This window comes from Myodes glareolus, chromosome 4 (genome assembly GCF_982192425.1).
Source record: "Myodes glareolus chromosome 4, mMyoGla1.1, whole genome shotgun sequence".
Classification (NCBI taxonomy): domain Eukaryota; kingdom Metazoa; phylum Chordata; class Mammalia; order Rodentia; family Cricetidae; genus Myodes; species Myodes glareolus.
In genome coordinates, this window is record NC_142029.1 from 107,285,518 (window position 1) to 107,304,028 (window position 18,511).

The window sequence follows — 18,511 nt, forward strand, 5'->3', positions numbered from 1 at the left end:
ACTGGGGAAGGGCATAGGAAGTGTAGCTGAGTGCCGTGGCTAGAATCAGACCAGAAGTGACCTGTCAGTAAAGTTTTGAAAATTCTTTGGAAGTAAATGAGTTTATTCGCAAATGAGCATAAAGACAACATGCAGAAGCTATCACTTCCCTTCATTTTCTTCCTGGGAAGTTAAAATGGTCCACATGGGCCTCTTACAACCATGTTCCAACCCCCACAGGAGGCTGAACTATTCAGGGAATCAAGAAGAAATTGGACAATTTGCCTAACAAGAAGTCTTGGGAATTAACTCCTCAATGAAACTGTAAATATTCCCTTAGTTCTCATAATTTATCCTGCACCTTGGCTTCATTTACTCTTTGGGCCAGAAGGATACCTACATGTAAACTGCAAGGTATCCTTTTGGCCCAAAGAAGATTTCCCAAGAAGAAAAATTAACTTCTTTGTTTAACTTCAGAAAGAAAGAAATAAAGTCCAGTCAGTATAAAGAATGCACGAGTGATGGCGTCCCACAGAAGAAAAACAGCCAAGTAAGTGTTTGGGGAACCTGGAGTAAATAAAAGAGGAACACGAGCCATCTGATGACAAAATTGATGAGAGCCTGGTTTGATGGTATCATAAAAGCTAAATTATTCACTTTTACCAAGACTTTAATGATTTTCCAAGATTTAATTATTCATTTTTTCAGCAACTTGTATTTGTGAATGTCTGCTCTTACATGTGCACCCATGCCATGGAATGAGTATGGAAGTATTTGGACAACTTTGTGATTTGACTCTTTCCCCCCACCTTACTGAGATGGTATCTCTCTTCCTGTATCTATTCTCAAAACCTATACGGTGAAAGAAAAAAATCTAGTCTTGCAAGCCATCCTCTGACCTCCTCACACACACTACATTATATACATACCCACACATATACAAAATAAATAAGCATTTTTTAATCTTTTAAATTCTGATAGCCTGTAAACAAAATACAAGGGACTAGGTGGGATCACATCAGTGCTTCCTTGAGCTAGATAGACTCAAAAAGAAGAATAAGAGGGTACATGAGTCCTCCCATTCCTGAGAATTTCCCCAGGCTCTAGAACAACACGGTGTGAAAGAGTGGATAGGCAAATGCTTAGACGTCTTAAAACGAAGGTACAGGAAACTAGTTCATTGTATCAGTTACTAATTTCATCAAATAATGATCTTTAGTCCTTTTTGGTATATAAAACGTTTATTGTCTTTTGCTTGAATTATTACACTACAGTGTAGTACGTTTTCCAAGTCTTAGAGTGGTATAAACTATTTGTGCCCAAAGATTTCTCTAGGATTTCTCTAGGACTCCAACAAGAGACTCCATAACAAAGGATTATAACTCAATGGAAAAGGCATAAGCCTTTGACCAGGGAAAATACAATATGGGAATCAAGCTTGCACTCTTAAAATCTATAAGAGATTTTGCAGTCAGGTGGTGGAGGCACACGCCTTTAATCTCAGCACTCAGGAGGCAGAGGCAGGCAATCTCTGTGAGTTCGGGGCCAGCCTGGCCTACAAGAGCTAATTCCAGAACAGGCTCCAAAGCTACAGAGAAACCCTGTCTCGAAAAATAAAATCTATGAGAGATTTTGTATTTCCTACCTCTTCTTCAACTCTCAATCATCTGACCTTTAAAAAGGAAGACAGCAGGGTTTAGAGAGATGGCTAAATGGGTAAAGTGCTTACTGTGGAAGCATGAAGACTCTTGTTCAGATGGCTAATACCCCTGTAAAAGCCAAACTTGGCAGTGTATGCTTTCAAGCCCATAACTGAAGGCAGAGAGAGATAAATACTGGGGTCTTGCTGGGTATTCAGTAAATCTAAAATGATGAATTACAGGTTCAGTGAAAAGAGGCTCTGTCTCAAAAATAAGGCAGAGAAGCTATTGAGTCATATATTCTCATTGTCAACTTCTGGCCTCCAAGCATGCTCCCCCAACACACACACAAAAGAAAAATAAAATAATAAAATCTGGTCACAACTCACACTTAACAACTTGCTTTTAAAATGATTTAACATATATGCAAAGTGTTAACTATAAAAGTGGTCATGTTAGGATTTTATTAGATGTTATAGAATATGAAACTACTTAGAAGCAGGAAATGCTAGGAATGATTGAGATGAGGGGAAGTTAGCCTAGTTCCCAAGACAAGTGCAATAAACCTGTAGGGAGATGTGTTACCAGAAAGCATAAATTTGCAAAAGATATTGAAGGGTTTTGAGAGATTTATTGCAGGGAGGGGCATATGTATGTGTGTACTCACACTTACAGTGTGAGGGTACATATGTGTACCATGATGTTTGGACAACTTTCAGAAGTCCACCTTCTTTTCTATGTATTTGTTTGCTTGTTTGTTTAGAGGTGAGGTCTCTTTTTGTTTCTGCTGCTGCACTGTAATTGTGACCTTCTAGCTAATATTCCTGTCTCTTCTGTGAGTCTCATCTTAGGAGATCTGAGATGACAAGTGCAAGACACTACATCCTATCTTTTTATCTTTTTATTTTGTTTCCAAGAATTAGAATCAGGTCACCATACTTGAAATGTAAGCTCCTTTGCTGACTGAAACATCAAATAGTCCTGAAGTTTTTAACACACACACACACACACACAAAAATTAAACTTCACTCAGTGGACAGTAGTGAGAAATACAAAGACATTATCCAGATACTAAAGTTTCCAGAACGCCATGACATACCCAGACACATTTCCAAAATAGTCTTATATGCTATTAAGCCTTCAGGTAGCTGATTATTAAGATTATGGAGACTGCAGCATTGACTCCACTTGCTACTCAATCATGAAAATCAGAGTTCAGATCCCAGCTCCTGTGTCCAGTGGCTCACATTAAGGACATGCTCTCACAATTTGAAAATTGTCCTTAGCATTCAATTACCCTACCAAACAGAGATGTATCAATTCATGTATAATTGTTAAAATATAAAAGATAAACATATACTCTAAATTTAGACCCCTTCGATTAATTTTACTCTCTATACTCTGTGAAATTCCATCTGATTTTACTAATCACGCCATGCCTCCACTTTTTATGTTAAGTAACACTCATTTCTTTGGGTTGTTGTAAGTAGCAAATGAGAAAAGAAGTTAGTGTTGCAGGTATCTTCCAGGTTCATGCCTGCAATCCTAGCTCAGCAGAGATCTGAAGGAAAACTAGAAGGTCAAGGACAGCCTAGGCAATTTACTGCCTCAAAGTAAAAATATAAAAAAAGACCCAGCCTGAGTATGTAACTCGGTGATAAATCACTTGTCTAACCTATAAAATACCATGGGTTCAAATCCCACTGCTACCAATAAATAATAACAAAAAGTAAATAAACATTTAGTGATTGTTCTTATAGGAGGCATTCAAGCAAAAAAATAGAGGAATTGTTTTCTTACGTTTATGAAGAAATTATTCTTATGCCTTTGTTACCAGAAATCTTAGGGAGTCCCACAGGGTCATTGCATGTTACTGAGGAAATTCAGATCCACCTACGTTGATTTAAAAAACAAAACAAAACAGAAGAACTGGTTTATAAACCTCAGCATCTGCAGGCAGAAGGAAAATGGAGAAGAGAAATAAAAACAATGCATGCTATTTTCGTTAAGCCAGAATGGAGGTCAGCTGCCCTGTGGACAAGCAGACACATATCCAAGAGGGGTGCTTCAGCAAAGAGTAAAAAAGACCGAAGAATCAGAGAAAGCATGCTTCAGTTCTGACTAAACTCTGTAAAAAGAGACAGAAAAGAAAACAAACAGACAGAAAGATACACCCTTTTGAGTCAGACCTCAGAAAGGCTGACAGATACAACAGAATCAAAGCAAATTGTCTCAACAAATAATTGATATTCCTCTCTCCTTTTAAGAATGGCTCAAAGTGAATCCACCTTCCTATTGTTGGTTCTGACTCCCTGAAGGGTTATCTTTAGCCAGATCACTGACCTGTGATCCCTGCCAGTGATTTTATTCTTTTGACAAAGTGTAGTCTATTCTTACTGGTCCTTTACTGTTCCTGTGACATTATTATTGTTCAGATATGACATTGTCCACAAAAATAAAAAAGAACAATGGCTCTGGTTTCAAGTGTCTTGAGTACAGGGTCTGTGTATCTCCAAGTTATCATTCCACTCAGTAAGCCTAAAGCTTGATATGTGGCAATCACCAGTAACTCCTTCTGGTGTGAGTAAATGAATATAAAAGAGGTGTCAGAAATATAATAATTCAAAATAAATCCAATTGTTTTCAGGTGGGGCCAGTGAAAGAGAATGGATGATTAAGTGCTAATTTAAGGTTATAAATTCAAAGCTAATTTGAATTAGCTCCTGTTTTAAGATAGTTGTGTAACCAGAAACTCAAATTCTTACTTAATACTACAGTTAGCTTGTATCATAATAAAATTAGAAAACCAAAAATAATTTTAAGTGGATTCTTTACAGTTTGTCTCGACGGAGAAGATAAGTAATTCTCATTTTCTCTTCACACCTGCTACTGTGAGAAGTGTGTCAATATTAAGTGTCTTTCACAATCTTTCTGTCGTATTTTTTCTTTTTTATTAGTTCTTCAAGAATTTCATATAATGTATTTTTTCCATATTCATGACCCTCCCCCAACACCTCCTTGATCCATCCTTACCTTCTTTACTCACCCAACTTCGTGTCCTCTTTGAATTTTAATGCATGAAGTCCAGATTCTGTTACCTTTGTGTGTATAGATGTGCGACTATTCACTAGTCCTTATTCAGCCTGCCAGGAGCCACACCCTTAAATAAAACTGATTTCCCCTCTGCTAAGAGCTATAAATTGCCAGTACCTCCCTTAGCAAGTGATCTTTGCCCACCTCATCCCTGTCTAGGCTAGAATTTAAAAAGATGAAATTCTCTGATGTATTGATGGAACGAAAAACAATAATTTTTAGTGAGTTAGGACAGACCCAGAAAGAGAATGAATCATCACATGTTTTCTCTCACTTGTACAGATTAATATTTGAATCTTCAGGTAATATAGTTATCAGAAAATTAGGCAGGAGCTATAAACGGGGTTTTTGAGGGAGAGGAGATAAAATGAAGTGATATGAAGGGGTATATAGAAATAATAGAGCATGAAGCCTTATTTATTCTTTTGAAACAGGGTCTCTAACTGAAGCCAGAGATCACTGGTTCAACTAGGCTGACTGCCAGTGGGTTCACGGAAGCCTCTTTGTGGTACCATCCAAGCATCAGGATTATATACACTTAGCACATGAGAGCTTTTCTGTGACTGCTGGCGTCCGACACCAGGCCCTCATTTTGCACAGCAAGTATTTTATCAGCTGACTCATCTCCTTGCACAGTTCCTATAACTGATGGGGAGGAACAAGATGCAGCCTAAAGATATGTGGTTTAGACTTTGAGACAGGTGAAAGAGTCCTCTTGAGGGTAGGGTGGGAGTGATTATTTAGCCTCAACTTTCTTCCCCTATCTCTGTTCTTTATTACAAAATGCTGCTGTTGCTGTTGCTGCTTATGCTTCTGCTGCTGCTGTTGTGGATATTGTTTTCAAGTTCAAATTTGAAGAAAATAGCAGTAAGCAGTCCTTCTTGAAGATTTCATATTTTTTGCAGAAAAAGGTCTTAGAGTACCAAGTAGTAAGAGTAAGTCCCACCCTTTTAACCAAGCAGAGTTCTTCATTTGTAGGTCTATTCTTTCCACACAAGTAGCTCAGAAAGATTTAAAAGTTGTTTGGTCTGAATCCTTTTATGTCTGCTTTCTGCCCTTCTCCAGTCCTGAAGAATATTCAGATAAAGACTTTCACAAGTAAAGTGGAAATACAGATGTGTATATTAACGTCTGTTGCTCTAATTGTAGAATGAAGTTTGAAAAAGAATCTATGGAATTCCTATCCTGGGTACTATAGCATTTGCCTATAAACCATAAAATAGTATGCAAAATGAAGATCAAGCATTTGTTATTCTTAGAAAGCACATCATATAGCTTTTACCATATTCTCCCAAGGTCATGGGACAAAATTGCTAATAACGACAGAAAGAGGAGAGATAATTGTGGAACTCAATGTTAGAGCACTTCCCTAACATGTGAAAGTACTGAATTCAATCACTAGTAACACACACACACACACACACACACACACACACACACACACACACACACAAAAGAATATAAAGAGGAGAAATGAGGGAAGCAAAGAAAACAGGGGGGAGGCGTGAGAAGAAGGAGGAAAAGTTGATGAAAGGAAGGGAAATGGATGAGAAAGCAGGGGAGGAGCAGAGAAAAAAGAAATGGAGGAAAACAAAGGAAAGGGAGAGAGGAAGTGGAAGGGAGGAGAGATAAGTCCAAACAATTGGACAAAAATCAGATTTATGGGAATATGAAATTACCAAGAATAGAACAAGTAAATGAAGAGAAATCTAACATGGGCAACCATGATAAAGACACATGAAAATAAGCCCACACCCATTCTGTTGACTGTAGAATCCTCAGGTAGAATCTTATTTCTGTCAAATTCCATCCAGCTCAGGCTTTGGAAATCAAAATCTAATCCAAAGCGTGACTCTTAGATCATGTGCCTCTTAATCTCCTTAACCTAATCTGAGTTTGTTCTTTTGTGAAATTCTAAAACATCTCCTAGCCCCATCTTAACTCTTCTCAATCTTTATGCTCATCTCATTTCGGCTTCATGGCTTTTTCAATAAAGATGTATTCATCCAGCAGCCTCTACTATCTACCAGAAACATAGTTATCATGTTTTTCACAAAGGTCATGGGACAAAACAGTTAATAACAAGAATTTTAATTGTAATAACAATGATTGTTAATAACAGCAAAGAAAACAAGGAAAAAATAGAAAAAAAATGTTTCTATTCCATTTATAATTATACTGGTGGGTTTGCAGTAGCAAGATATTTCCTGTAGAGAAATAGAGATCACCATGCTAATTAAATAAGTACATCTAACAAAAAAGCTTCTCAGATATGGAATTTATTTATTTATTTATTGGCACCAGGTCTCACTGTGTAACCTTAGTTGATCTGTCACTCACTGTACATTCCAGACTTAAAATAAAGATTCTCAAAGAGGTTCTTCTGTCTTCTCCTCCCACATGCTCAGATTAAAAGTGTGAGCCACCATGGCTGGCATCATATGCAATTTCCAAAATAATATTTTCCACCTACAATTGGTGAATCTATGGACACAGAATCTACTTTATGGAAAGGGGACTGCCTCTCCTTTCCTAAATTTCCCTAGTGTGATTTAGTTCTCATTGTTTCTGTTTCTCTTTGATCTATTTGAACGTTAGATATCTGCATTCAGTATTTTAAGTAGTTATCTCTAAATTTTAATCATGTACACTTGATGAAGAAAGTATGAAATACCCAGGGCAACACTGAGAACCTCTTTTGCTCTAAATGTGCTTCTTATACATAATTTATTCCCAGTGATTTATTTTTATTGCTTCCATTTCTCTTTTCTCTTTTCTAACCTTCTGTGTGTTGAGGGGTAGGAGAATCTGCTCACACATATGTAGTAGGCAGAGAACAGCTAATAGGAGTTGGTTCTGTCCTTCCTCTATGTGGCTTCTGGAACTCTCAAGTCAGCAGACTTAGGGGTAAGCAACTTTCTCCATTCAGCCATCTCTTTAAGATGTGTTTTATTTTTAATTAAGACGTATTGATAGGATTCAGTGTCATGCTTACACATATACATGCATACATGCTTGTTGATCAAACCCAGTCACCATTCTGTCACTCTACTTTCTCTCTCCCCATCACCTTTCCCTGTCCCTAAGTAATTATTCTTGATCTCTTTGTGTTATCTTAATTTTAGTTCTGACATATGAGAGAAAATACAGCATGCCTGTCTTTCTGTATCTGTCTAGCTTAATCTACTTAAAATACCTTCCAGTTCCATCAATATTGCTGCAAATTAAAGTCTTTAATTTCTTCTTTTGGCCAAATAATTCTCCATTTAATATATCTTATTTCCCTTTCCACTCATCTACTAATAGACATGTGAGCTGATGCTATTTCTTGGATACTGTGGATAAGGCTGCAATTACACGGCCATGCAGATGGTTTCTCCCTGTTCTTTGTTTCTTCTCCCTAAATGTTTACCAAGGGGAGGTATAGTCAGAAATTTTTAACAAGGAAGTGATATATGTGCATATATCTTTTAAGATTTTCCCAATAACTATAATTCATTTGGGTTTTCTTTTCTGATCATTTTTGTGTTTTCAGTTTTAAAGTATCTTTATTGAATATTTATGAATTTCATAAAATTACATTATGCATTTTATACAAAGATAATACCTTGTATATATATTTTTATTTATTTGTAAAATCTTCTTGACATCTTCCATAATGAATATGCTAATCTGCATCCCTATGTCTGGTTCCTCTTTCTCTACATTCACACAAGAAATTACTTTGTTTGTGTTCTTTAGTTTTAATTAAGGCAGGTTCTCCGTAGTCCAGGTTGGCCTCAAAATCATTGTACCACCAAAGTTGTTCTTGAGTTTCCAATCCTCCTGCCTCTACCTCCAAAGTGCTGAAATTTTGTGTCAACATGTCTCCTGGCTTTCTGTTTGTTCATCTTGTTGTTGTTTTCTTTTTTTAAATAGTCAACTTTTCAATTTTTATTTTTCATTCTTTTATGTCTTTTTATTTGTTTTATATTTGCTTATTGATACATGTAGAAAGGATATGCACATATCAGCATGTCTGCAGAGGTCAGAGGGCAAATGGAAGGATTCAGTTCTCTCCTTTCAGTGTGTGGGCATCAAGGATCACATTCAGGTTCAAAGATTTGGCAGCAAGCACCTTTACCCACTGAGTCATCTCATCAGCACATTTTTTATTTTTATCAGTATGCATTTATTTTAAAGAAATGAGTTTTGTATTAAAATTTTTGTTCAAACATATTATGTACTTTGACTGCATAACCAGGATAAGATGATATTTCACTGTTTGGTTTTATTTTCCCTCATAAGCTAATGGCTGTAAATATTTTTTCATATATTTATTCATTTCTTCATATTTTAGTTCACCTTCACAACATAAATTCTATTTGTATTGCTAAATGTTTGTGACTCAACGTTTAATTTTTAACATTTGGAACATTGAAATTTCTTGGATGGCGATTAATTCATAGATACAACGTTTTTCTGGATTTCATTAGTTCATCCTTCAATACTTCTTCCTTTGAGAACTTTGAGTGAAGCCTGGAAATGTGTCATAGTACATAAGAACACTTGAAAACAAGGGGAGAGCAGTTCAAACTCTCAGCACTCACATAAAAGCTGAGCATTGCTGCACATGCCTGTAGCACCGGAGTTTGAGGGTAGAGACAAGAGGGTCCTGGAATCACACTGAACCTAGGTGAAATGGCAGCATTCAGGGCCAGTAAAAAAACTGTCTCAGCAACAAAAAGAGGGGGAGCAGAGCAATAGAGAGAAACATTTGATGTCCTCCTTTGATTGCCACAATTATGTGCATAACATATGCATGCATATATGTTGTACACCAAACACACACACACACGCACACACACACACACACACACAATTCAAAAGCAAAATATGCAATCTTTCTTTTCTCTCTTCCATAATGTTCTCAGCCCTGAAACTATGTATATACAAGATTATATTGTCTGAGCAAATTGTATTTATATATTTAGGAATGTAATTTTAAAACTGTATGTAACAACAATCAAAGAAAAAGAGGCCAGATTCCATGAAACCAAGAGAAAGTGTGAATGGGGAGAAGGATAACTGGGAGGGATTTAAGGATGGAAAGAGAAAATGGAAAATCGCATAACTGTATCTTAAGTTCAAAAAAAATTTAAAATCAGTAAAAAGAAAAAAAAAGAATCCATGAAATCTCCATTTTCTCAATACTTATGTAAAATGGGAGCATTCAGAGAATTCTGAATTTAAGCTTCCAAGAGTGAGGTAATATAAATACTAAGCAAAAGTCCAAGGTATTGTAATTAGCTCAACAAGAACTGGGACGTTAGCTTGTCTTACCTTCTAACCTATCTCCATACTATTCCTTAACTTCTACTTTTAATACTCCCAAAAGAGTTAAACACATGGGACCACAAAACCAAACCAGCGCATCTGAATTCATCCTCCTGGGACTCTCAGAGAAGCCAGAGCATGAACCTGTCCTCTTTTCTCTCTTCCTCTGCATGTATGTGGTCACAGTCGTGGGGAACTTGTTGATCATCTTGGCCATCAGCACTGACTCCCACCTCCACACTCCTATGTATTTCTTCCTGGCCAATCTCTCCTTGGTTGATTTCTGTCTAGCTACCAACACTGTCCCTAAGATGCTGGTGAACATTCAAACCAGGAGCAAGTCTATCTCTTATCCTTGCTGTCTAACTCAGATGTACTTTTTCCATTTCTTTGGCATCATGGACAGTGTCTTAATAGCGGTGATGGCTTATGACCGGTTTGTGGCCATTTGTCACCCACTACATTATTCTACTATCATGAGTCCACGGCTCTGTGGGCTGTTGGTAGGTGGGCCATGGGTGTATTCCTGCTTCATCTCCCTTACCCACATCCTCCTCATGGCCCGTCTGGTATTCTGTGGAAACAACGAGCTTCCCCATTACTTCTGTGACCTCACTCCACTTCTTCGGCTTTCATGCACAGACACGACAGTAAACAAGATATTTGTGCTTATTGTGGCAGGGATGGTGATAGCCACACCTTTTGTCTGTATCCTTGCCTCCTATGCTCGAATCATCGTGGCCATCATGAAGGTACCCTCTGCGGGTGGCAGGAAGAAAGCCTTCTCTACCTGTAGCTCTCACCTCTCTGTAGTAGTCCTTTTCTACGGGACCACCATTGGGGTCTATCTTTGTCCCTCCTCTGTCCGCACAGCTGTAAAGGAGAAGGCTTCCGCAGTAATGTACACAGCAGTCACCCCCATGCTGAACCCCTTTATCTATAGCCTGAGGAACAGAGATCTGAAGGGAGCCCTGCGGAAGCTCATCAACCGAAAGATCAGTGCATCCTCCTGATCATCAGAACATTGGGGAATTTCTAGGCAGATCTAAAGATCTTATTTCTTCAACAAAAGGTGGTATAGCATGTGAAGAAAGAGTAACCACTTTAAATTCTGAGTTACAGAAATGCAAGTGACAATTGCTAGGTGGCCTTTTAACTATTGTCCTGTTCTAGTTGTTTTGACAGTCAATTTGGCACAGCCTAGGATCACCTGGGAAAAGGAAATCTCAATTAGAGAATTACCTGGGTTTAATTGGTTTGTGTGTTGTGGGGACTTATTTTAATTGTTAATTGATGTATGAAGACCCAGCCCATTATGGGTAGTACCATCCATAGGTCCATGGTCCTGGGCTGTGTAAGGAATTCAACCAAACACTAAATATGAGGCTTTAAGAAAGCCAACATTGCTCCTCCATGGGTGTTGTTTCAAGTTTCTGCTGAGTGTCTTCTCTGATGTCCTTCAAAGATTTACTGTAACCCTTAAACTTAATTAGGCCCTTTCCTCATATAAATTGTTTTTTTTGTCATAGTATTTTCTCACAGCAACAGAAAAGGTAACTAGAAAATTCCCAAATACGGAAACCAGTAAATAATTCTAATTCTGTCTCACAGTGTCCTCACAGAAAAATAAGATGATCATTACAGATTGGATTTTTCCTGCTTCAATATCCTTTTATCAAACAGCAAATGTCATCATGCATTCTGTAATAATAATATCATCTGAGAAATGTATCATTTGAATATTGTAGCATTGTAGAAATATTACAAATGGTATTTACATAAACAGTATAAATTGATAATTTAATCCAACACTTTTATTAATTAATTTTGTTTGGAGATAGTCTCATGCATTTCCACAATACATTCCAACCATTCTCATCTCCCACCTTCCTATCACTCCCATGAATCTCTGCTCCTATGCACATGTCTCTCTTACACATTCTCTCTTATACATTTATGTGTAGCCACTTTGCTTTCTAACCCAGGGCCATCAGCATGACTATGGGATCATAGCTATCTGTTGGAGCCTGGTGGGCTTGACCATGGGTACACAACTGAAAATAGTTGTTCTCTCTGTCTCTAAGAGTCTACCAATAGCCACTAGTTCCATGACAATAGTCCCTCTTCCTTCATTGAATTATTATTGATAAGGTCAGTCTTGTATGTATACCCAGTACATATAACTACACTCAGTAAGAGTTAATAATTGTAATAATGTCAGAGAATGGTTGTTCATGGACCTACTCCTTATCCTTCAAATCTTACATATTTCCTGTCACCTCTCTTATGCAGTGTTCCATGAGCCTATATAGATGTCTTATCTACTGTCAAGCACACAAATATTCCTAATATTTTGAATCTTGGGCAGTGTCTTAGGTAGGGTATCTATTGCTGTGAAGAGATACCATGACCACAGCAACTCTTACAAAGGAAAAAATTTAAAGGGTGTGACTTAAATTTTCAGAGGTTTATCCATTAATACCATGGCAGGACATGTAGTAGGCAGGCAGACATGGTGTTGGAGAATGAGCAGAGAATTCTACATCTTTAACACACGCACAGGAAGTGAACTGTGTCATTGGGCACAGTCCAAGCATAAGAGATCTCAAAGCCTGCCCCCACAGAGGCACATTTTTCTCCAACAAACTCACACCTCCTAATAGTGGCACTCCCTATGAGCTTAGGAAGGCCAATTGCAATCAGACTACCAAAGGCAGCTTGCAGTAATCACCCCAGGACTCTCTTTATTCACTGCTATTCTTTGTAGAAAGAGTCTGTTCTGATCAAAGGTGAGAGAAGCTTTGTCTACAGGTATAAGTACGGGTATTTAGAAGACAATTTTCTGTCTTGTCAATTTATCAACACAGAGTCTTCATGTAATTTAGAAAAATAATGCTGGAGGTGTAGTTCAATGACTAGCATGCTTGATTAGTATGCACCATACCTTGGCCTGGATCTCTAGCACAGTAAGACACAGGGAATGATGGGTAGACATGAATGTGGCTACTATCGGCATAACAAAACATACTGTTCCATCATAAACATTTTATGCCACAATAAAAAGAAATGAACCTTAAAATGTGAATAAAGACTGGGACAGCTTGTTGAATAAAGCTCTTGGTGCACAGACATGAGTACTAGTATTTGGATTCCTGAGAACCCAGGAGAAGCCAGATGAAGTTGCACACATCTCTAATTTCAGTATATCTACAGTGAGATGGAAGGTAGAAACGGCAGAATCTCCACAAGCTTACTGGTTGGCCAGCCTTCCATATGCAATCATCAGAGGACCCTGTCTCAAACAAGGTATGAGATGAGGACCCACATTCAAATTTATTTTCTGACCTTCACATGTCCACTGTGTATACATATCTCCATATTCATACATAGATACTCATACATACATAGTCATCACCATATACATTTACATATCAATAGAGAAATCTCAAAATAGCAATAAATATATAAATCAGCAACATGGGCCTTTAGTAAGTTTCCCAGCTGCCCAGACTCCTGAAATAACCGCACAGAACCTGTATTAATTAAACCACTACTTGGCTAATTGCTTAAGTGTATTGCTAGCTAGCTCTTACATCTAGAATTAACCCATCTCCATTATTTTATATTTTACCATGAGGTTTGTGGCCTACTGGCAAGGTATCAGCATTTCTGGCAGCGGCTCCATGGTTTCTCCTTGACTCTGCCTCCTTTCTCCCAGCATTCAGTTTAGTTTTCCCCACCAAGCTTTACTCTACCCTATCACAGGCCTAAGACAGCTTCTTTGTTAACCAATGGTATTCACAGCATACAGAGCAGAATCCCACATCACAGTATCTTGTTGTGCAGCAATGTCCCCTTAAATTGACTAAGGTAATTTCTTCTAGTTCCAACTTTGTTTTATGTATGTTTAGACAGTACTTAGTCTTTCACCCATCAGTAATCACATCTACCTTGGCAATGCTTCTGAGTCAGTTCCTGACCCTGATCATGGTCCAGATATATGAATCAGAATAATAAATGTTTGTGCAAGCTAAAACAATAAAATAAAATAACTAGATAAATCATAAATCAAAAATAATTGTCTTGTGTCTGGAAAATGATTGTAAGTTCTGAAAAAAAAAGACAGATGTTGCAAGGCATCTCCAAACCCCTCACTGATGTAAATGCCCCCAGTACTGATGCAATTGTGTGCTTTGTCAAAACACTGTACTCCTGAGCTTTGGCACCAAGAGAGATTTTGGAAATATTAGTCTACTCTTGGTCTGACTATTATTAAAGGACTCTGATACTCTTAATGGACTTAATTAGTGTCATTGCTGATAATTGTTTCACTCTGAATTGACACATTTCCACAAGGAAAGAGTCATGAGACTTTGGAACCTAACAAATTTCACATGGCTGGGAAAGCTGAAGCTAACATGGGTATCCATTCAAAAGGATATAGAAAGAGTAAACAGCTTCTGGAGCAGGAGACTAATCCACCTAACTACCAAGAAAAGGTTCTCCAACCTGTCTAGCTGCCTAGAGGTCATGCAGAGATCTCTTGGGTTTGGACTTTAGTGATGCAGCTGTTTTGGGTCATCTCTGCTCCTGTAAATACCTCTGACAAAAGCTCATTGGTTCACTGAATCTGATTTTTCGTGCAATCATTACTTTGGCCTCTGAGTTCTTTATCTAGAAGGATTAAGGGTGTTTGTGTGTGTGTGAGAGAGAGTGTGTGTGTGTGTGTGTGTCTGTGTGTGTGTGTGTGTGTTATGCTCCCTAGGAAAAGTCTCGCACACTATGTATTGCTGTACTTTAAAATAACTGGAAGAAGAATTCGCATTTGTTTAACTGTGAGTAATACATTGCACTCTTAAATTACTCCAACAATAGTGTCACTGGGTTATAAAATTTTTTTAGTTGCTTTATGATCGTATGGCACCACTGTCATACACACAGGACATCTTTGACTGTAACATCATTGTTCAGCATATGATTCTCTTTAAGTTCTATTCTGCACTCAGTATTTATTTTTATATCCATAAGTTTACATTTCCCTCAACCTTGGTCAGACCAGATTCGTTCTGCAGTGGATAGTAGTGAATGCAAACACACACATGTATAAGACAACTAAAGAAGATCAAGGGGATACAAATTGGAAAGGAAGAAGTCAACGTATTGCTATTTTCAGAAGACATGATAGTGTATGTGATCCACCCCCAAAATTCTACAGAAGAACTCCTACAACTGATAACTATCTTCAGTGAAATGGCTGTATACAAGACTAACTCAAAAAAATGAATAGCCCTTCAATTTACATATAATAAATGGTCAGAGAAAGAAATCAAGAAAACACCACCACACCCATCACAATAGCTAAAATAATATAAAATATCTTAGAGTAACTCTAACCAAGCAAGTGGAAAAACCTGAATGACAAAAACTTAAAGTTCTTTTTTTTTTTCAAATTAGCTCATTTAATACTTACACTTCAGGATTTAAAATAAAGCAATTTATCCACTTCCAGATCGTCTGTGCTGGTACATAATTAAATCCAATAAAAAAAATCCTGTCCTTTTTGTTTCAATTTTCACTGTCTTTATTGAACTATATATTTTTCTCTTCTAGAAATAGATTAGAGAAGATATAAGAATATGAAAGGATCTCCCATGCTCATGATTGATAGGATTAACATACTAAAAATGACCATCTTACCAAAAGCAATCTACAGATTCAATGAACTCTCCATTAAAATCTCAAAGCAATTCTTGAATGGTATTCAACTTCATATGGAAAAAGGAAAAGCCCAAGATCTCTGTATCAATCCTGGAAAAAAAAAACTTCTGGCAGTATCACCATCCCTGATTTCTAGCTTTACTACAAGAACTATAGTAATAGAAACTGCATAATGCATGATGTTGCCATGAAAACAGACAGGTGGATCAACGGAATTTAATGCGAGATCCAGACATAAATCCACACACCTATGGACACTTGATTTTCAACAAAGAAGACGAAATTATACAATGGAAAAAAGAAAGCATCTTCAATAAATGATTTTGGTATAACTGGATGTTGACATATAGAAGAATGCAAACAGATTCATACTTATTACCCTGCATAAAGCTTAAGTCGAAGTGAATCAAAGATTTCAACATAAATCCAGATACAGTGAACTGCATTGAAGAGAAAATGGGAAATGACCTTGAACACACTGGCCCAGTAGACAACTATCTTGACAGAACACCAATAGTACAGGCACTAAAACAGGCAAATAGGACCTCATGAAACTGAGAAGCATCTGTAATCCAAAGGGCAATGTTAATAAGACAAAACCAGCAGCCTACAGAATGGGGAAAGAGCTTTACCAACACCACATCTGGCAGAGTGCTAATTTCCAAAATACATTAAAAAAAAAACTCAAGAAACTAGACATCAACAAACCAAATAATCCAATTTGAAAATGGATAGGGATCTAAATGAATAATTCTCAACAGAAGAATCTTAAATGTACAGGAAAGACTTAAAGAAATATTCAATATTCTTAGCCCTCAGGGAAATGCAAATCAAAATTACCCTGAGATTCTTTTTACCCCTGTCAAAATGGCTAAGATCAAAAGCACAAGTAACAGCTCATACTCAGGAGGTAGAGCAAGAGGAACACTCTTCTATTGCTGGTGGGAGTACAAACTTACACAATCACTTTGGAAATCAGTTTCTCCTCTTCTTTGTCTTTCTCATCTTGGAGACCAAGTTCATGCTGCCCAGATACAGAGTCTGCTGATGTAAACCTGATTCATGTTCATCCCCAAGGATACATGTTTCGGGTGTAACCCTCTTGTCAGCACAACAGAAATGTAAATCGGGAAGAAAATCAGCAGGAACACAGCCTGCAAGTGCTAATTTTTTTTTTTTTAAAAAAAAGGTAACTATAAGAGAAATCATAAAATACTATAACAGGTGTAACTCCTTTGTCAACTCTAGACATCATTCTTGTCCAGTTGTTTGAATTGGGCCTATCTCATGATCAGAAAGTAAAAGTTAAAAGGCAAGAAAATGTAAGCCAGTATGTATATGAGGATGTGGGGGATTTAAAGGTGACTCGAGATCTCTGAAATCAGCTGAAAAGGAAAAAAGCATGGGCAGAGTTTTGCTCTGACATCATCAGTGGTAGATGCAGATCTAGATCATAGAACCAAACAAAAAATCTTACACAACACAATGGACCTTAATCAGTTTAATCAGCTGTTGAAAACTTTTCTGTAATTAGATAAGAAAGGGCAACAAAAACATCACTTTGATCAGCCTTCAGTAATTCCTAGGAAAAACTACTCTTTCACAGGAGAAGAGGTGAGACAGACAAATCAGGAAAATCAGAGGCTTTTGAAAGAACTATCAAAACAGGCTGAAAAACCAGGAAGCAAAAGTCCAATTCCCAGAAGATCTGTTGCACTTTCCTGCAAGTTGTATCATAGTGCTATCAACAGACAAAAAGAACAACAATGAATTGAAAGAGAAAATTTGGATTTATTGAAATAGCTTGAAGCTGGGAGGCCAACAGTTGGCATGAAACAATGTGATGTACTATCATCAAAATATGAGTTATCTCAACTCCTTCACCAGCCATTAGACAAGTGAGATCAACTCTGAGCCATTAAAGCCCACTGAGAGGAGCTTCCAGGGCATCCTGTGCCACAAGTCTTCTCAACTGTTAAACTAATGGATCCGTGCTGGACACATCCAATGGCTTTTTCGCTAAAATAAAAACAACCAAATGTTCATAATGCTTGGCTGTAAAATCCTTTTTATGGCATATATTGTTTGCCCCATTTTAACAATGTGTTTTTATGCATTACTTTAACTCTTTGCAAACATCTGTAGTACATTTTCTCAACTATACAACGAGTGTAATTAATTATTATTCAGTGCAAAATTGTTATCAAAAGACACTTTTATGTGAAATCAATGTTTCATATGACAGCATATTTATAGGAGTTACATGTTCATTCAATAGAAACAGAAGTGTGTGAATATTTTCTCAAAATAGAAATTTATTTATTATGTTGACCAAACAGCAGTGGTGATAATCCTTGGTTAAACAAGACACTCCTCTATGTTCTTACTCTATTATTTTCAGTTATTGGAAGCATAAACTTAAGCACCTCATGTTTCAGAATGTCTGTAACGTAAGTCTCTTGATTGTGTGTTACTCTCCCTATGAAGAAAATCTTGAAATTTGTTTTCACGTATGAGTTGATTTCAATTTGATAAACAGGGTGAGCAGCTTGAGCTCATGCAATTCTTGGTTCACCACAGGTATTTCTCTGTAAGAGTTTGATTGTCCATTTCAAACTATTTCACACTGTGAACAATATAGGTTCACTTTACAAGCCTATGGTTTTTACTTTTACACAGTCAGGAAAAAAATACTCCTAAGGATTCTGAGAAAAGAGGTGCCTTTGAAATTGTACTTTCTTGTGATGTGTTTGTATACAGATCAT

The 18,511-nt window shown here is 37.2% G+C and overlaps 1 protein-coding gene and 1 pseudogene across 1 annotated transcript; both read left to right on the forward strand.

Annotated features, from left to right (window-relative positions):
• Positions 1–10,099: 10,099 nt before the first annotated feature.
• LOC125400734 (olfactory receptor 1M1) lies at positions 10,100–11,041 on the forward strand. The gene has a single exon (XM_048434874.3). It carries the CDS (start codon positions 10,100–10,102, stop codon positions 11,039–11,041), a length of 942 nt encoding a protein of 313 aa, XP_048290831.3.
• Positions 11,042–16,812: 5,771 nt separating this feature from the next.
• On the forward strand, positions 16,813–17,794 carry LOC125400566 (cilia- and flagella-associated protein 97 pseudogene; annotated as a pseudogene).
• The last annotated feature ends 717 nt before the right edge of the window (positions 17,795–18,511 follow it).